The sequence below is a fragment of the Plectropomus leopardus genome, chromosome 18 (genome assembly GCF_008729295.1).
Source record: "Plectropomus leopardus isolate mb chromosome 18, YSFRI_Pleo_2.0, whole genome shotgun sequence".
NCBI lineage: Eukaryota > Metazoa > Chordata > Actinopteri > Perciformes > Serranidae > Plectropomus > Plectropomus leopardus.
The window spans coordinates 10,774,476-10,787,466 of NC_056480.1; the positions used below are offsets into that span (position 1 = coordinate 10,774,476).

A 12,991-nucleotide genomic window follows, 5' to 3' on the forward strand; every position below is an offset into this window, starting at 1 on the left:
TACAGTATATTATATCACACCTTGTATGGCTTTGGTTTTTCATTTACCTCAGAAAACCTGACCCCGCTTGTTGTCCAGAATAAAACCTCTTAAGAAAACTTGTTATTCATAGAGAAACTACACAAAAACAAAAGATGTCTGAGAAAAACAGACAAAAGCAAACAAATACATTTGATAAAATACAATAACATAATGGTAATGACAAGTCATAGTCACATAGGTCTTATTGTTTTACTGATTACATCTGTGCTGTATTTTTTCCTTATCATTGATAAACAAATACAACTTGATTGGTTGATTAAAGTAGCCTGGCATATAAACATCAAAACGTTTATAATTCAGTGCTTTTACATTTAGTTTAGTTTTCCTCAAGTGACATTTTAAATGCATGACTAAGTTTTTTTTTTTTTTTTTACTGAGGGGCTGCTACTTTCAAAGTTTGGGTTTCCTCCACCGCTGTTACATCAGATCCCCACAGAGGGTCACTCTCCTCTTCAAACGGTCTCTGGAGCTTATGGATGAACGTGACGAAGCATCTGCCGCTGACCCATAATTCTTTGCGTCGTGAAAACAATTGACTTATTTTGTGTCCAGTTTTTGCAGAGAAGTCTCTCTGCTCTCCGATATTTCGTACGTACAACAAAGCTTTTGGACAGTTCAACATTTTACACGTTTCAACTACGTGTCAACGAGACAGGAAGAGTCAGTCAGGTGAGAAGAGTCACATGTGAACATCAGCTGTACGGGAATAAACACGAGGTGAGTTCTCTTTACTTGTAGTTTTAATGCTTCTTAGTGTGTTTCGGGGAAAAAAACAGAGTTAAATATATGTTGGAGAAAGTCAGCGCTTGTTTAGTGTTACCTAAAGTTAGCCAGCTAGCGTTAGCCGGTTAGCTAATAGCTCTCAGTCTGAGCTGTCACCAGACTGCTCTGCCTCACATTTAGGTAGATTAGATTTACGATGTGTCGAGCTCCAGGTTTATTTTAACTCTTTAAAACCTGGATTATGTTTCTGAATTCAAACACCTTTTACAGAATTTTCAGCCTTTGAGCCATGAGCAAATTCGGTTGATTTATTTTAGAAACATGGGGAAATAGGAAATGGGCAATTTGCCAAAAAAAAAAAAAAAATTCTGCAAATTGCATTTTTTTTTTCAGATTTAGGAAATTATGGTTTTTGATAAGCTAAGGTAAAATGCCAAGAGAACTAATATTTGAAATTACTTTAACAGAATTACTATTTTTTTAAAGCACTTTTCTAGGTAATTTAGTCGCTTTTTTAAATCTTTTTGGGGTTTTCAAGCAATTTTCTTGTACTTTTTACTCATTTTTTGCTTATTTCTGGGTCATTTCTCTTTAGGTTGCTTAATTCCCTTGGCCATGTTTTGGAATTAAATCGAGCCAGTTAGCACAGGATTTAAAGGGTTAAGTTTTATTTATGTAGCAAATCGAAACTATTTGGTTTAGGTCAGCTGCCAGCTCAGGCTTGATTCAACCGTTTTGATTTTGAAATACAATCTTATTTTAAAAAGTGCAGTTTACAATATTTAATTCATGGCATGACATACATGTAGATGTGCAATGTTCTGTAGCAGAAGTGAGTGTTTATATAGGTCTGGGTGATATGGCTGTAAAATAATAGAACGATATGTCAGGGTAATGATACTCTTGATAATAACACCAAAACACTGAAAATATTTTATTATTAATTTCAAGAATGTACCATTGCAACAAAATAAGTGTTATAGTTGTATGTTACAACATTATTGTAGAACAACTATGACATGTCAGTTAGTTGAAATATTGCCATCAACACTATCAACTTTACTTATCATATTAAGAATTATACCAGTATTATTATTACTTTTTAACCTTCACTTACATATTTAGTTTATCATCGGCTGTTCTTTATTGCCTTATCTTGTCCCGTTTGCCTTTGTTTTGAGTTTTTATTGTGAAGCACTTAGAGCGGCATCCCTTGTATGAGAAGTTCCCTCTAAACAAAGTTAATTTCATGATTAAGTTTTTATTAAGGAGTCCTTTCTAACAGGGATGGGAATCTCTAAAAGCCTAACGATACGATATTATCACGATACTTAAGTTGCAGTGCAATTTTATTGCAGTTTTAAATGTTTTGCTATAGGATGATAATTATGATATGCTTATTGTGATATATTGTCAGTTATTACCTTTGTTCAAATGCAGATCATGTACCCCAAATGAAAAACATCTGTTTTATTTATTAGCAAACTTGACTGTTTATCTCACTACATTCATTTTTATAACAGGAAAATGTATCTAGTGAACAGAATAAGCCACTGATTTTATTATTCCAGTAGGCTACCAAGCTTTTAAAATGTATTTGATGTACTTGACATGTATTGATACAATACTGCCATGCAAAATATCGCAATACTATGCTGTATCAACTTTTTTTCCCACCCCTACTTTCTAATAAAACAGCTCAGATTTTATTTAATCTGAGTGTTTCTCGTGTTTGACAAAGAATTGTTTAAAAATCCTTTAATATGCATCTCTTCGCCTAACAGAGTCATGCAATAAAGTTATTGTAATAAAAAGTATAGAAATTTTTGCAGGTAAAAATGTGCCATCAAAACACTGAACTCCCTCTCTCCCTTCAGGTTACTTAAAAAAAAATATGACTGGTTTTTTTAAGTGATGTCATAAATGTTTAGCTCAAGGACAGGGAAGTGAGCTTTCTCCTATAATGGGACCTTTCTAAAATGTACAGTTATTTTCTACTTTTTCCTTTTTTATTGTGTTATTTATATAAACTATAAGATCTGCAAAGTAATGGGGCAAGTCATTTGTGCGCATAATGTTGTAAAATTAACAGCACTTCAACTTCTTGAAGTGAAACCTGCTTTTCTGACCCAGGTTGCATGACACGGGGCTGTAAAGAGAGCATTAGTCAGCAGTTTTAGAGGAGGCGTGGCTTTTGTGCTTCCATAAGACAGCAAAGGGACTGGAGGTGGACTCTCACTCCACTCTTCCTGTTCAACCCGCAGCTCCTGTCACTGGGAAAGATGGCTCATCTCGCGGCGCTGTTCAAGTATGTGGACGAAAACCAGGACCTGTACGTGCAGGTAAACTCATCCCGACTCAGGATTTGACCAAATAAATTCACTGTAAATTGATTCCTTGTAAGATCTCCAGAATTTATCTTCTTTGTGGTGATTGGATTGGAGCCACATGTCTGTTTTTACTTGATCAAGTGATGTTAATCTTGAAACCAATATTGTGATTTATTCAGTGAGTTTCAGTGACATGTTAACTGCAGCTGTTGTGGAGCTCTAATGAGCTAAGAAACATTCACTCTGATTTGACTTTATAGGCAAGGCAAGGCAAGTTTATTTGTATAGCACGTTTCAGCAACAAGGCAATTCAAGGTGCTTCACACAGAACATTGAAATACAACAACAGGGGGAAAGGAAACACATTTAAAACATTATAAAAGAAGCATGTGAAAGGTGATTAAAAAAAAGCAAGTGGGAAAACAACAGATAAAACCCAAAAATATAAAAACACATATATTGAAATAAGAGTTGCAGTGCAGAGTTTCGCAGTAAAATATAAAATTTAAAAAGTAAAAAGCCTTTTAGTCAAAGGCAGCAGTGAACAGGTGAGTCTTTAACCTTGACTTAAAAGAGCTCAGACTCTCAGCAGACCTGATATTTTCTGGTAGTTTGTTCCAGATATACGGAGCATAGAAACTGAATGCTGATTCTCCATGTTTAGTTCTGACTTTTGGAACACAGAGCAGACCTGCACCAGATGACCTGAGTGGTCTTGATGGTTCATACTGGACTAGAAGGTCTTTGATGTATTTTGGGCCTAAACCATTCAGTGCTTTATATGCTAGCAAGAGAATTATAGGTTAGCTTTTAAAGGCCTTAAAGGGACAGTTCACCCCAAAATAAAAAAAAGTACATTGTCCCTCTTAACTGTACTGCTATATATTAATTTAAATAGTTTTGTTGTGAGTTGCGTTTGTTGTGAGTGTTTGAGATATCGGCTGTAGAGACGTCTGTATATTTCAGATATATTGGAATTAAATGGCACTGATTCACAAAATGTGTTTGAAAAACCCAACAGCAGTAGAAAGGCAAAGTCCCTCTCCTCTCTGTGTCCTTCATGGGACCTTATTTTGGAAAATGCACCATAGTCAACAGCGAGAGACAAATGATTTTTGGATCCTGGTTGAATTATGCCATGAATTATACATATGGTGTTTGTCAATATAAGAGATGATTTTGCACTTCAATAATCTTTCTTGTAGGCTTGTCATAGTAAGTTTTGTGTGAAACCAGTCGTTTTGCTCAAATGCGTCACCAACGTCTAATTTCTTTGCACAAATGTAACTTTCCTGATATGTTTTATTCCGCGGCTTCTGGTCTTTTTATCAGCCGCAGAGCAAAAGAACAAGCATGACTTGTTGCTCGCGTGTGTACACCCAGCACAGGAGGATATTATTTATGTTTACTATTAGCTATAACAAACACGAGCCTCTTGTCCATGAGTAGATGCACACTTCCTTCTGCCTGGTGATCCGGTTGGGAGGTGTTGTTCAGTAGAAAGAAAATAGTTCCTTCATGAAACTGCTCACAACAAGGACTGTGTATTATCTTGGGTAACTGAGTCATGATTTCTGGAAAAAGACATTACTGTTTAGTTTTTCTTTTTTTGGCATTTTGAGCACCGCAGGCGGAGTGTCATCTAGTTACATTGTATGGGAGGCTTAGGGTTACGGCAGACATCTGTATGGCCAATATGTCCAGATCCAGGCCGATAAAAAATATGTATTTTCTGATCCTGATCTGCCCTCTTTAATTTCTCAAACTTGGACATGCTTTATGAAACGGAAACACTCATCATGTTTTCTTAGATGACATTGAAATATATGTGATCGTTTCTCGTCTCCTAGCGCCTTGCAGACTGGGTGGGAGTCCAGAGTGTGTCTGCTTGGCCGGAGAAGCGCGGGGAGATCAAGAAGATGATGGAGATGGCAGCCAAGGACATTGAGCGGCTCGGGGGAACAGTGGAGATGGTGGACATCGGCAAACAGAAGGTAAGAGTGTACTGTTGATCATTTCTTTCCTTGTGCCGGTTAATTTAACAGAATGCACTCTTTGTAATTTAGCTTCCTACTGGAGAGGAGATCCCCCTGCCACCCATCGTGCTGGGTCGTTTGGGGTCAGACCCCGGCAAGAAGACCGTGTGTATCTATGGCCACCTCGATGTCCAGCCAGCCAGCATTGATGACGGCTGGGATACAGAGCCTTTCACTCTGGTGGAGAAAGACGGTGAGAGCAGGACTGTTTTGGTTTCTCTTTGCAGAATTACCCTGAAGCAGTATCAATATGATGCAGAAAAGTTTGCTCGTTCAGAACAAACAGCTCGGAGGAGGACAGAGGACTGGAATGCTGTCTTTTTGGTTCCAGTTCTATGTCATGACCACACCTTCCTCTCTTTTTTGGCACGGCAAACTAAAAGTACCGAAACAAAAACGACCAACGGACTCAAAGGAAAATGTTAAGTGTGAAATATTTAACTCTCTGCAATGAGGGGTCTCTCAGTCAAAACAATGACAAAAGATGGAGCGATGCCGTCATTGCAGTCACTTTTGTTTTTCAGTTCTGCGTTAACTGTTCTTCTGGCTTTTTACTGGGAGTAAAATAATGTAACCCAAACAGACTTTGTGGTTTAAATTGGTAAAAACATGGAATAAATCTATTTCACGCTAAAAATCAGTGTTCCTCCAGTGCTGCTTGGCACGATAGTGGCTGGAGCTGAGCCGCCGCTAATGTTTACTTGGCTTGTTTCTCTGAATACTTTTGAGATTGAGATATGTGATGGCTAAAATCATTCATGCAGTTAAAATATATAGTTAAATACAACCAAGATCTAATAAGCGGTTTGTAAACATGTGGCTCAAACTGCATAAAAAGTCACTTTATGACAGCTTATGGCAAACAACCACAACCGGGATGCATGCGCAAATGACACCACAGCAACCAAATGACACATTTGTCCTTTTTAAATTAGCAGTTTTCTCTGGGTTTAATGCAAGTACTTAACTCAAAAAATATGTAACATTAGTCTTGTTGTTTTCAGATATTTCAATGCAGAAAAGTTACATATATATATAATTTAGCTGTGTCCAGGCTGCAGAATAAAATGAAACTGGTCATTTAGTATTGGAAAAATTTATTTATAGTCATTGATTTATTGTTTTTAATCATCATCACTTAAATGTAACGTCTTGTTTAAATGCTCTTTGAGCTTTTATCAGCTTTGTACTTGTGATCATATCACAGTTTGCTGCATGTTTCCAAAGTCCAGCCTCATGTTACCTCGTGTTTCAGGGTAGAGTTGCGCTCTTAATCATGTCTTATCTGCAAGCCTCACAGGTCACTCAGCTTTACAGAAGGCAAAAGAGATCAAGCAAAGCATTTATTCTGTAAATGTATTACATTATGATCATTGTTTTAGGATAAACTTAATTTTCATACTTGTCATTTAATCATCTTCTGCTTTTGAAAAACTTGGCAGGTATCACAGTATTTCCAAATGAGTTACTTTGCATAATTAAAATCTGCACAATACTGCAAATTCCACATCATTTCTTTAAACTTTCTATTTTTGCGTGTGTTAAACAACACAGAATGACTTCACTATACTGTGTGTGAACCCTGTGTAATGTATCAGGTCAGCTTCCTCATCTGCTGTTGTACTAAAGATAAAGCAATGAAGATTATGTTATCTGTTATGATTCACTATTAAGACATATTTGCAGTTAATTGTTTCACACAAGGATTGGTACACTGGTACACTGGGGGGGGGGGGTTGCTTCATTTTTATTTGATTTTTTTTTGTGCTACTAATACCAATACGGTCTCATGCACTTTCTGGTGATAGTCAGCTGATAGAAAGTAACACTTCCTCCTGTCTCATTTCAGTCTGCTCAGCGCTGTTCTTGCTTACGTCGTGTTTTACTATCCAGTTGTTTAGTTGCTAAAGAGTTTGACCTAATGTGCTGACAGACACCACAGATCTGTCTTCCACTTCGTCCAGGTCTGTGTCCTGCCCCAGGACAATACTGAGAGTAAATGGGCTGAAAGCACTAGATAGACAAAACAAAATGTTAACTTCTGAATAACTTGCTGAAGCTACAATTCAATAAAGATCCAGGGCTTTATGCTTAAATGCTGTTTTCTCTTTGCAGGTAAGCTCTATGGAAGAGGTTCCACTGATGACAAGGGTCCAGTTTTGGCCTGGTTTAACTGTATTGAGGCTTATCAGAAGATCAACCAGGTAAAGTTCCCAGCACCGCCTGATCTCTGACTTTCTTTACCCTTCAATGTGCAATTTTTGATTTGGGAAAAAAAAAGAAAATCAGCAGGGTCCACTTTGTGGTACATCCTGTAACAGATATCAAACCTCCCTGCAGGTCCAGCAGCAGCTTCTTTAAATCATTTAAAAAATTAAGTACGAATTTTCACTCTCAGATCTCAGTTACATTCCAGCCTACCAGTAGTGTTGATTATAGTGTCACAACGCTTTTCACTGTGAGGACAATGAGAACAAACCGGTTTTGTTTCATAATAATAACTGCTTATTGATTTCTTGGCATTTTGGGTGTGGTTATGAGAAACATTAACACGCATCACAGTGTAATGGCTGGATGGCACGCATATCCAAAAAACTCTTACAGGTGCTGGATCAAAAAGATCCAACTAAGGCATCAAAATGCATTCAATAGACTTTATTATTTAATGGATGTAGCCACCGTGACGTCACTGATTAGTTGTGGATTCCTGTTATGGAGCTTCAAGTTGAGACATTAATAGCTGCAGCTGGTTGTGCAGATAGTTACTGTTTATTTTGGATAGTATGCAAACACTACGACTACCCTATATTATGCTCAAAGTTGTATCTTTGTGATTTAATTTGTTGGTACAATAGTAAAAATATGGAATGTTGTGTACTTAAAATTGCTGTAAAGTATTTTTATTGGTATTGTGACATTGAGTGATCTTCCAAAATGACTTTACATCATTCTGAGAGGTGAATAATCTGTCTTAAAGTACAGAGCTGATTTAGTAATTTCATACTGATCCGCTGTCAGCCCGAAAAGTGCTCAAAGGTCTCTGCATGAAATCGGTAATCGTGTCTTATCCAGCCATCATTTAATGATTAAACCAGGTCACGTCTGCTACGTGTTGATTTAAATCACCTTTTACTTTTCCTTGAAACTGTAATGTGCAAAAGAAGCTGTTTGTTTGAGGGGGGAAAAACAATGGCATGCTGTAGTAGGACACGCTGAACATTATTAAAGAAGCTTCAGTCGACACACCCAGAATATTTTCTATGATCAGGACGTACAAGTACAAGTTATTTTCCAGACAAATCCAGACTGATTTTTTGTTGCACTGTGAGGATATTTTGATAGATTTAAGTTACCGGTGCAGCCTAAAAATTGAGTTTAAATTTGTACCAGCGTTTCACCCCACTGTAAACGTGTGCACAGTGCAGCCTGGTGGTGACATCTGAAAGTTTTAACGTTTTTTTTTTTTGTTTTTTTTTTCTTATCTGGCTTCATGCAGGAGCTCCCCATCAACATTAAATTCTGCTTCGAGGGGATGGAGGAGTCTGGATCTGAGGGCCTGGATGAACTGGTGTTTTCTCGAAAAGACACCTTCCTAAAAGACGTGGACTATGTCTGCATCTCTGACAACTATTGGCTCGGCAAGACCAAACCGTGCATCACCTACGGCCTGAGAGGAATCTGCTACTTCTTCATTGAGGTGAAGTGTAATTGTAGAGCTTTTTAAAATTTTTGTTAAACTGCTGCAAAAAAACCCAACCAAACTTAGCCTACTTTTTGCAGTTTTCCAGCATAACACAAATGTGTTCTGGTAGTTTTGTGAAACTGTTTTTTGATAAAGCACATTAAAATATATATTTTTTTATTTAAAGGTGCACTGTGGTGACAAGGACCTCCACTCAGGGGTGTTTGGTGGCTCTGTTCACGAGGCCATGACTGACCTGATTGCACTCATGGGCAAGTAAAGCTGATAACATTATTTGAGTGTAGTTTCAAAGGGAAAACAAAATTATGTTTCTTTAACCTGCACATTAGAGAGTTTTACGAGAGTTTAAATCTTGTGTCTGTCTCTCTCTGAACAGGCTCCCTCTTAGACAGGAAGGGGAACATTTTGGTTCCTGGCATAAGCGACGACGTGGCCCCTCTGACAGAGGAGGAGAAAAAGCTGTATGAGAAAATTGATTTTGACTTGGATGAATACTGCAAAGACGTTGGAGTCGGACAGCTGCTGCATGACACCAAGGCAAGACATTGATTTTGGTTGTTGACATCACTCAAAGATAGAAATAAAAATGCTGCAATAATCTAATTTACCGGCTATATTGTTCTTCAAACTTGTCCTGTAGGAGAAAATCCTGATGCACCGCTGGAGGTATCCATCTCTTTCTCTTCACGGTATTGAGGGAGCTTTCTCTGATGCAGGAGCCAAGACTGTTATCCCTCGCAAGGTCATCGGCAAGTTCTCCATCCGCCTCGTCCCCGACATGGACCCCAAAGTTGTTGAGAAGCAGGTAGGACCCTGAAATATATTAACTCTGAGTCTAATCCAGTCATATGGTAATATTCATGCAACTAGATGACCACTAAGGTTGAGGTGTGGAAAATATTTAACACTATGACAGTGGATTTTAAAACTCTGCTGACCACTCAAATCCCTTTGTGGTAGTTTGTCACAAAGATGACTCACTTAGACATGCTGTGTTTGGAAAGAATATTGCTCCAACAACGAAAATTTTGCAAATAAAGCAGATTTACAGAGCAGCCTAAACTTCAGTTCAGCCCTTATGACTAAAAAAAGGTTTAAAACACTGCTGGATCATCAGAACAAATGGTGTCAATACGTTGTATGAGATGATCTCTGCCTCTACTAATAGTCCTAATAATTCTTAAAATACTGCTTAAAAGAATCACACCACTCGTTCATATAACCCTCTTCAAAAAGCAGAGACTTTCAAGGAGTTATCAAGGTAAAAAAAATCAAGGAATAGTAATATAGAAAAAGAGGAGAAGCACAATTATGGACACATTTAAGCAGTACATTTAATTTAACTGGTACTGCTAACTCTCTTGTATTTGCCTTTTGATTGAATGGTATGGTATGTTATAGAAAAATTAAAATGTGTTGCCATAAGCCACATCAAATACAGTACAACATCATAAACCATCATTATATAAGGTTTTTTTATGTGCTGTCAAAGGAATGTTTTAAAACTGACAATTTTAATGATAAAATCTCAGTGAAATCTAGTCTGGGCCTCCGCTGTGGGCCACTCAGTAGCACTAAAGACGAGCTTCAGTCTGTGCAGTTTGTGTGATAACTTCTGAAGCTGCTCATCAACAACTGTCATTATAATAATAATAATAATAATAATAATAATAGCTTTATGTATATGGCACTTTTCAAAAACAAGTTACAAAGTGCTGTACAATCAATAAATACATACATCAATAAAACAATGAAACAATAAGAAGCCCACAGTTACGTAAAGGCTAAATGATAAAAGTGAGTTTTAAGAAGAGATTTAAAGAAAATACTGAATACTGAAAATGAATTTGCTTGCCTGAGATCCTCTGTCACTGATCTCAGTTGACAGAGAAATTTTGTCTTGGTGCTTTGATTTCAGTTAAATTTTGCTTTTCTGCAGGTTATCGATCATCTGGAGAAGAAGTTTGCTGAACTGGGAAGCCCCAACAAACTGAAAGTGTCCATGGGCCACGGAGCCAAGGCCTGGGTCTCTGACTTCAACCACCCGCACTACATGGCGGGTCGAAAAGCCATGAAGACAGGTACAGAGGCTGGATGATACAAGACCAATCGAAATATACATGACTAAAGAATCAGTTAACTCAAAACACACACTTCTACTTACCCCTACTGTTATCAAGCCATGTAGACAGTTTTGTTTTATAATCTACAGTCACTATAGAGGTTTTTACAAATCCACAGTTTGATTTTGTATTTAAAATTTCATGAGAAATAATTTCATTTCCTTACTTCATTGATCATTGTTAAAGAGAGAGGTAATGGATAAAGTTAAAAATATTTTTTTTTTTTTACTCTTTGTCCTTAATGTCCTAAAGGTTTTATTTTTTCATGTTGACTTTCTTCACTCATATTGATGGCTCTTCCCATTTGCCCCAGTCTTTGGTGTGGAGCCTGACCTGACCCGTGAGGGTGGAAGCATTCCCGTCACCCTGACCTTCCAGGAGGCCACAGGACGTAACGTCATGCTGCTTCCTGTTGGATCCTCTGATGATGGAGCTCACTCCCAGAATGAGAAGCTCAACAGGTTTGATATAATGATATAATTGAGGGCAAAGGAAATATTGTGTTAATGGCTTGTTAAGTACTGTCACCTCCACATTGTGTTGTATATTAATTTGAATTTAGTAATAGTTAAAGCACCAAAATAAGTGCTTGCACCCAAATTAAAATGAGTCACAACAACTTGTTTTTTTTTATGAATGACCATCTGTTACAGCTTGTAATTAAGAGAACTATTCACCAATTAAAAAACTCATCACGGTCTTATCCTCTCCATTTTCAGATCCAACTACGTTCAAGGGATCAAGATGCTCGGTGCATATTTCCATGAAGTTTCCCTGCTGCAATAAAGTGATGTCTCATCATGTGTAATATGTAAAAATATATCCATCCTCATTATCAGAGCCATAGCCTTTATGGTATGATTTACTCTCCACAGTTAGCAGTTGTATACACACTCCCTGCCGATAATAAAGTGTTTGTCTTTGTTACTATTGTTGTATTGTTGTCCTTTTTCATTAATGTCTTTCACTGCATCACTTATGTACTTAGAATAACCTGTAATGTCACTAGAACATGTTAGTTTATTTTCTGTTAGTCTGCTTTTTGTAAAGCAAAGAGTTATGAAACAGGTATTAAATGTGTTCAAGGCCTCAGTGAAAAAAGGCTGAAAAAAAACCATCTGTTGTTAGTCTTTAAGCAGTCAGCAGTCATCTCTTCAGATTTTTTCTGTACAGACCAGAGCTAGTAAAAAATATTTATGACTGAACAAGACAAGACGCGCATTTCAGATTATTCATCACTCATGAAATGACTGAAGGAACACAAAGTGATGCACATTGTAATGAACACTCTGGACAGTCAGAGACTTCCTATAGGTGTTAGGATCTTAACAGTTAAAAGAAGAGTGGTGGTCGGTTACGGACAAGGCACAGACTGAATTGTGCAGAGCAACACTTTGTTCCACACAGTACAAACACTGTGATAAAAACTGCAAGAGTGAAAACTGCACATTAAGATTGTTTTAATGTTAATTTTTGACACTGGTGTACCAACAGCAGCACAATAACCTCAGAGACATTTCAAAATTAAAATGTATCCTTTGTTTCACTGCCTCCACTGTGCTGTAACTGAAGTGCGTCAATATACAACTAAACTTTAAATCCCATCAGGGGTGGAAGAAGTACTAGTAAAAGTATATGCTACAGTGAAGAAATACTCTGTTACAAGTAAAAACCCTCAATTAAAAAATGTACTTGAATAAAGTATAAAACTATTTGCATAAAAATAACTAACTAATGTGTACATTATGGAGGACCACAAGCATCATTTGTTCTCAAATTCATTCACCAATCTATAAATAAATATCTGTTACAAAATAATTAATTATTTGATATTTTAATGGGCAGTAAAAACAGGAAGTAGAAAAGAAAAATTCAAATGAAATATTAATCCATCCATAAATAGTTCAATTTAACAGGGAATGAACAAAATAAATAAATATCACTTAATATTGCAGCTGGTGGAGGCTAATTTTAACTACTTTAATTATTCTAATTGTAAATTTCTCCTAGGTAATCAATTGCGTAGCCAATAAT

General features: G+C 37.0%; 1 protein-coding gene across 1 annotated transcript; it reads left to right on the forward strand.

Annotated features, from left to right (window-relative positions):
- The first annotated feature begins 526 nt into the window (after positions 1 to 526).
- On the forward strand, positions 527 to 11,884 carry cndp2 (carnosine dipeptidase 2). The gene is made up of 12 exons (XM_042506940.1): positions 527 to 759; positions 3,030 to 3,107; positions 4,946 to 5,089; positions 5,162 to 5,324; positions 7,247 to 7,335; positions 8,628 to 8,828; positions 9,001 to 9,085; positions 9,211 to 9,371; positions 9,475 to 9,639; positions 10,774 to 10,915; positions 11,271 to 11,418; positions 11,677 to 11,884. The coding sequence occupies exons 2-12, from the start codon at positions 3,048 to 3,050 to the stop codon at positions 11,741 to 11,743; spliced, it is 1,425 nt and encodes a 474-aa protein (XP_042362874.1). The 5' UTR covers positions 527 to 759; positions 3,030 to 3,047; the 3' UTR covers positions 11,744 to 11,884.
- The last annotated feature ends 1,107 nt before the right edge of the window (positions 11,885 to 12,991 follow it).

Excerpts from the sequence above, each read along its gene's own strand:
- cndp2 (XM_042506940.1), top strand. The coding sequence starts at position 3,048 with ATGGCTCATCTCGCGGCGCTGTTCAAGTATGTGGACGAAAACCAGGAC. Across the intron at positions 5,090-5,161 it reads TGGACATCGGCAAACAGAAG|CTTCCTACTGGAGAGGAGAT; the intron begins GTAAGAGTGTAC and ends TTTGTAATTTAG. Across the intron at positions 7,336-8,627 it reads CTTATCAGAAGATCAACCAG|GAGCTCCCCATCAACATTAA; the intron begins GTAAAGTTCCCA and ends GGCTTCATGCAG.